At 47.6% G+C, this 6,544-nt stretch overlaps 1 protein-coding gene across 1 annotated transcript; it reads left to right on the top strand.

Moving 5' to 3' along the window:
• The first annotated feature begins 4,139 nt into the window (after positions 1-4,139).
• Positions 4,140-6,538, top strand: LOC104123785 (histone H2B 5). The gene has a single exon (XM_035891693.1). The coding sequence runs from the start codon at positions 4,167-4,169 to the stop codon at positions 4,545-4,547; it is 381 nt and encodes a 126-aa protein (XP_035747586.1). The 5' UTR covers positions 4,140-4,166; the 3' UTR covers positions 4,548-6,538.
• Positions 6,539-6,544: the final 6 nt, after the last annotated feature.

Below are 6,544 nucleotides of genomic sequence, written 5' to 3'. Positions count from 1 at the left end.
TTCTTGTTCAATAACTTCCAGGGAGATCGCTGTACATTATAAAAGGGAGGGGATTTGCAGTCTGCAGAAATGCGCTGTTGAAACAGCGGTCATTTGCTGACATCTGGTAATTTGTAAACTGTGTTTACCAGATCTGCTCTCTGTGCTCCTAACAAGCATTCTGGAGCAGATGAAGCCATTAGAAAGCCTTTTCCTTTCAGTGGAAACATTCCCTCATTTGTTGCCCTTCTTTGTGTTTCAGAGAGAGTAAATCAAAAAGCAGGAGCTAATTTAACTTTACGTTTCTTGACGCATAGGATTAAAGCCCAGTTTTCTTTTTTTCATACAGCAAGAGAAACTAAGGAAAGGGACAATAATTAGACAGAGCCTGTTAGCTCTCATTTACTCTAGCAAGGATTAAGAGATCATCAGAAGATGAGCAAATACCAAAATATCAGATGTCCAAAAGATGAGAGCTTATGTTTTTTCCCACAAATGTTTACTTTTTCACCAAAACGTCCTAAGAACAAAGTGCCAGTTCTATAAATCTAACTCTTATGGTTGATTAGGAAATTACAGCAAGGGAGCAGCCTGGTGGGCAGGGGGATTTCCAGTGGATGCCACAGAGCTCGTCACAGCAAGGACAGCTCTTAATAGAAAAAAGAAGGAAGGATCCAAGTGCTAATTCTGCCCTTGCATGAAGAGGGGTCCAAAAGGCCAGCGAATAGTCCACTGCTGGCACCAGCTTGGCAACTGGTCCTACAGACTCAGGAGCAAGGCCAAAACCGAACAAAAATGCTGCGGGAGCTTCCCTGCCCGTCTCTCCATCAATATATCGGGCCTAGGGGAAACAGAGACAGCATCAGGCTTCCTGTAGGATTTCTCAGCAGGGCTCCTTTCCCATCTCAGATCTGAAAGACTGTGGTGATTTGTATATTTGAATATGTTTTCAGTTCATTTTCCTTTTAATGATGCTGAAGAAAGGGATGTCAACACAAAGGAAGATGTATCTGTCACTCCGCACCGCTCTGGTTTCTAGCAGCAGGCAGGCTGCTGCTCGGAGCCAGCAAGAAAAAATACTGTGGTTGGTTTTGTTGTTGGTTTTCTGAGGAAGGAAAAAATGCCAGTGCTGATAACGGATTGACTCAGAGCATACAAAGCTGTAAAGAAAAAAATGTGCCCAAAGATTTTCCTCAAAACCCTGAAACCTTCCAGCTGCCACCGTGATGCTTCAGAATGCCTCCTCATGCATGGCCATTACCCTGTGTCCCAGGGACTGGGTGGCTTGAACCTGGAGATGAGCCCCATCTCCCCTCCTTAGGGGTCCTTGTGGGAGTCTCTGGCTGCAGTATCCCATAGGAAGTGTCCATCAAGGGAACACAGCTCATAAAGCACATTCTAGGCAAGAGGTACCAGCTTCAGTATCCAAGAGTCACAGAATGGCTGAGGCTAGAGGTGCCTCCGGAGACCATCTAGTCCAGCCCATGCTCAGAGCAGGGTTGGCCACTGTGGGTTGCTCAGGGCCACGTCCAGTTGGGTTTTGAGTATCTCCAACGATGGAGACCCTACAACTTCTCTGAGCAACCTCTGCCAATGCTCAGTCACCCTCACAGTAGACGTCAGTCATGACAGCAATACTTCCAAACACAAAAACTAATCATTCTTAACCTCTTCCAGTTTTCTCTTTTATTTAAAGGAAAAAGAAGGAAATGCAACTATTTTCACGCAAACCCACCCATTTTTTAAAGGTCACCTATTTTTCCCTCAACAAACTCTCCACATGGACGCTTTGGGAATAATCCCACTACTTTTATCTTCGTACAAGAGCAGCACCCGCCTGTGCAGTGCATTACACTGTTGACGGAAGGGTTGGTGATACTGTTGGCCATTATTAACTTTATTTAGTTAGCACCTGGCAAACACAGTCAGGCTCTTTGTGCTAGGCACTGCCCAACCAAACTGGAAGAAAGACAACCTGTTCCCAAAGAAGGTGTTATTTACCTGTTAAATAGTAGACTGTGAAGAAATGGGTGGAGGGAAGCAAGGGCACCAAAGCTTTTGTGCTGATCTCTGAACTTTAGCATCATTACTTCTGTCATCACAGACATACAAGGGAGAAGAGTGAGATCCTGGCTGCACTGCCCCAGAGCATTAGCTGGGCAAATGGATGGAGATGTCCTGTAGGTGTGACCTTTAAAAAATGGGTGGAAGGCAGCATCTCACGTACTGAGGGTTTGGAGCTGCAGAGGTTTCTTGCACAGTTTGGAAGCAGGAGCTGGTATCCACCGAGACGTGGGCATGTAAATCCAGCCTCAGCATGGAAGGCATCTGTTCCCACAAGCAGCAACCAGGAATTTTTTAAAGACTTGATTGCAAGACAGCTGCTGTGTTCAGCTTTGACTGCAGATGCGGACAGTAGTGGAGAATCCAGGCAGGGATGGAGGGTGGCATCTCATCCCTTCTGAAGGAGGAGAGGCAGGGCTGAGCACGCAAGCCACAGCTTTGGCACAGGCACCGTTCAGGTCCTTCTCTGACACTCTGTGTGTGCAGACCATATGTTACGTCCCAGATTTCTCTGATTTTCTCTGTTTACTTCTATCCATTTTGCCATGTGCCATCAGCCCTGAAGCTCTTTTTTCTCTTCTAGTCTGTCTTGGCCAACAGACTGTAATTCATGGGTCATCATCAAAGGAGGCGCAGAGCAGTAAAAGCCCAAGCCTTGGGGTAATGCTGGAAGCTGATCCTCCAGCAAAGCACTCAAAGTGTCCTCTGAAACACAGAACCGTTTACAGTTACAACAGAGTTACTCCCTTGATGCACAAAGTAAAACACGTGTAGATGTAGTGTAGGGGAGGCACCCCTTTTATGTCAGGTTTGCATACCGTCTTTTTGTTACACCACTTCCGGATGAGAGCAGTCAGCTGCAGGTTGGGGCTCTGCAGGTTGTGACCTAATGAAGAAAAACTCAGGGCGGGGATCAGGCGTCTTTCATGTAAACTGCCCAGCGGAGGCTGCTCACCCAAAAGCAAAAAGCACCAAATAGCAGGAAACAATTTCAGTTCATGTAGCTTCTCTCCATTGACACGTAGCTCAAAAGCGCTTTGATTTTTGCCTTCCGTCCACATTCCTGTTTCTCTGTCAGGTGATTCCTGCCACCTCCTCTGAGCTTTTCTGCTCTCTGGTATTTTTGCTAGCTAACATGAATACGGAGAGATTCCAGTATCTCAGCTAGCTAGATTCATTAAAACAGCAGGTTTTTACCTCGCAGAAAGTACTGATTAAAAGATGTTGTGTTTGCTTTTCAGTGGAGAAAACTGTGGGGGTGTGCATGTGGTGGACAGTTATAATATTTTTCTTTGTAAAAAATTTTATATTTTTACTTGGGGAGATTCCAATTGGATGTGAGAGGGAAATTTTTCCCAATGAGCACAGTCAACCATTGGAATAATCTCCCCAGGGAAGGGGTTGACTCTACCACATTGGACGCTTTTAAAACTCAGCTGGACAGGGTGCTGGGCCATCTTGTCCAGACTGTGCTCTTGCCTAGAAAGGTTGGACCAAATGATCCTTGAGTTCCCTTCCAACCTAGGTTTCTAGGATTCTATGATAATTTTTATGTTCCTTTGGAACACATGGTGTAAAACAATAGCCATGGAAATGCAAGCACTCTCAGAATAAACTTTTACCTACACGCACAAAAAAAAAGGTCTGTTGGAGATTGTAATAACCATATAAAATAGTTCTGATCAATCTCATAGAAAAGTGGCCTCAGTGATATCTTGCAACACTCTCCAGCCCATTCCATAAAGATTTAATTTAATCCATGCTGCAGTTAGTGTTTTCTTTAGAACTGCAATGTTCTTCTCAGAAATATGTTCACCCATAGCCCATATTTACAAAGTAGATGCCAACTAGGCCTGCGTTCAGTGATGTTTACAAGGCCACTGTTACAGGGATTTAGGCAGACAACAAAAAATCCATACACAAACCAGAGCAGTTCTCACTGGCAGCTCAAAAGTGCTTGCACGGGGTCCTGGGGTGTTTGTCTCAGATTCAGAGATGTCACTTGTCTGCGACTCAGACTCTCTCATCTTTCAGTAAAACTATACTGCAGAAGAATAAAAAAGCATTTGAATTTTTGATGTTCTTTCCAAGCAGCTCCAAGACCCAGAGAAAGAGCTCTCAGGATGCCGGAGCCAGCGAAGTCCACCTCTGCCCCTAAAAAGGGCTCCAAGAAAGCCGTGACAAAGACCCAGAAGAAGGGCGATAAGAAGCGACACAAGAGCAGGAAAGAAAGCTACTCCATCTATGTCTACAAGGTGCTGAAGCAGGTCCACCCCGACACCGGCATCTCCTCCAAGGCCATGGGCATCATGAACTCCTTCGTCAATGACATCTTTGAGCGCATCGCTGGAGAAGCCTCCCGCCTGGCCCACTACAACAAGCGCTCCACCATTACCTCCCGGGAGATTCAGACGGCTGTGCGCCTGCTGCTCCCGGGAGAGTTGGCCAAGCACGCTGTCTCGGAGGGCACCAAGGCTGTCACCAAGTACACAAGCTCCAAGTAGCTGGGCACCACCGCTCCAATGGGACCATCGAGCACCGGACCCTCTGCACAAGCACAGGTAGGCAGCCATGGTCTGGATAAACATCACAGCTATTATCCACAGCAATTTGCAGCCTTGGGATGGGCATGAGAAGCTGTCTGGTGGAAGAGGAGATGGTGTATCTGGGTGTCGGCTGATTTTCATAGTCTGTTCAGGACATGCGACGGGTCCTGTGGGGCTGGTGGAGGAGGCCTCTGCTTTCACATCTCATCCGAAGGACTGACCGACTGCAGTATATCCAAACTCTCCTCTGTGCTTGGCAAACGTGCATGTTTGGCGCTGGCGGGGGAGACTGGCAGTGGCAACACAGAGATGCCGTCTCTGAAGTCTTCCTGTCTGGCTGCTTTCTCACAGTCACCCAAGATGGGCACTGAGGAGTCAGCGCTGGTATCGTCTCCCTCATAGCCCAGATCCGTCCCTCTGTACAGCGGCACAGCCCACCCTGTGCCAGCAGAAGTGGCATCCACAGCCACCAGGCATGGGCTATAGAATAAAGTCCGTATTGATTCAACAGCTATCCGTGCTTGACAGCCTGCTTTAAAGAGCAAGCCTGGCAGGCAGGCAGATGCCCAGGCTGATACCAAGCACTGTTCCTCCTCATGGCTCCTGATGGATGAGGAGGCTGAGGGCGCCAGCACTGGAGCTGCCCGCTGCCTCCCACCTTGTGCCGAGGTGGATGGACAGACAAGGGGGGGATGTTGGGGCTGGGTCTCTGCCTTCCCCAGATGCTGCTTTGCCTGCTTTAGGACTTGCTTTGATGTGCAAGACCTTGCTAGTTCTGCTGCTTTTCAGAGACCTTTTCTCCCTCGATGCTGCCTGGACGCTCCCTTCCACTGCAAGGGTGGGTGAGAGGGGGTAGTGCCCAAGGGGGTCCCCTCTCCTGCCAGCGCTGGGGTGGTGCAGGACAAACAGCACAGAGGCGTCGGGAGGGGACTGAGGATTTGGGAAGGCATCAGGAGTGGGAGCAGAGGGGTTAGGACAGGCTGAGGGTGAGGCGGGCTCCCCACAGAGATCGCTGCGGGCAGCTGAGCTGGCCCTGCCTTCCCTGCTTTATTTACCGGTTAGAAAGCAAAATCAAAACCTGGGGCTGGGTGGATATATAAGGACACTTGCTCGCATCCCAGTGATATTCTAAAGATTAAATAATTTTAAACTACTTCAGATAATCCCCATGTCTTCTCAAAGTCCACAGTAAGGTGAGCAATAATAAAATCCTGATAAAGCCATAGAGATTAGTGGAGAGATGTCTCAGTTGCAGGTTTATCTTGCCCAAACTGCTGGACAGCAGAAGAAGAGCATGTGTAGAATTGGTGTGAAGTTGAAGCTTCCTACTCAAAGCCAACATTTAAAAAAAAAATCAAAATAAAATCAAAACCTCTGGTAGGCAGTAGCACTCAGATAAAAAATATTCATGTCTTTAAAATAACGTCTGCTTTCTAAAGTGTATCAATAAATAAAAAGGGCAGCAAAGACACAAGATCCAGAACTAAGTGCAGGCCCTCCCCAAACTCCAAGACCTTGTTTTTAATGAAAAGGTAAATTCATACCCCAACGTGACAACCTTGCAGTACATCTCTTGCTTTCCCCTACATTTATCTCTATCCTGTTTCTTTACACTTTGAGAGTGATGGGCACCCCTTGACAAATTTATGTTGCTTTTGGAGCTGTAGGGCTCTACAGCTCCAGAGGATTCACTCATGGTTTTTATAAGTGTTGCAGTCATTTTCCAGCTGGTCTGAGGAGAGGACCACGTAGACCTGCTCAACCAAGGGCGCCTCAGAAACCCAAGGACAGCATGCAGTTCCACGGGGTCTCTGTGCAAGAGCTGATGGGCTGCTCCCACCCCCCTTCTGCAGCTTGGAGTTTGAACACCCCACACCTGAAAAGGGACTTTCCTCCCATACTTTTCTCAGTGATAGCACACTCCAGCCACGTTTCATACCGTAATGCCAGCAGGA

Source organism: Egretta garzetta, unplaced genomic scaffold, assembly GCF_000687185.1.
Source record: "Egretta garzetta isolate BGI_Z169 unplaced genomic scaffold, ASM68718v1 scaffold33, whole genome shotgun sequence".
NCBI classification, from domain to species: Eukaryota; Metazoa; Chordata; class Aves; order Pelecaniformes; family Ardeidae; genus Egretta; species Egretta garzetta.
The sequence above is the reverse complement of the archived record's forward strand: the minus strand, read 5'-3'. Positions and strand labels throughout refer to the sequence as shown.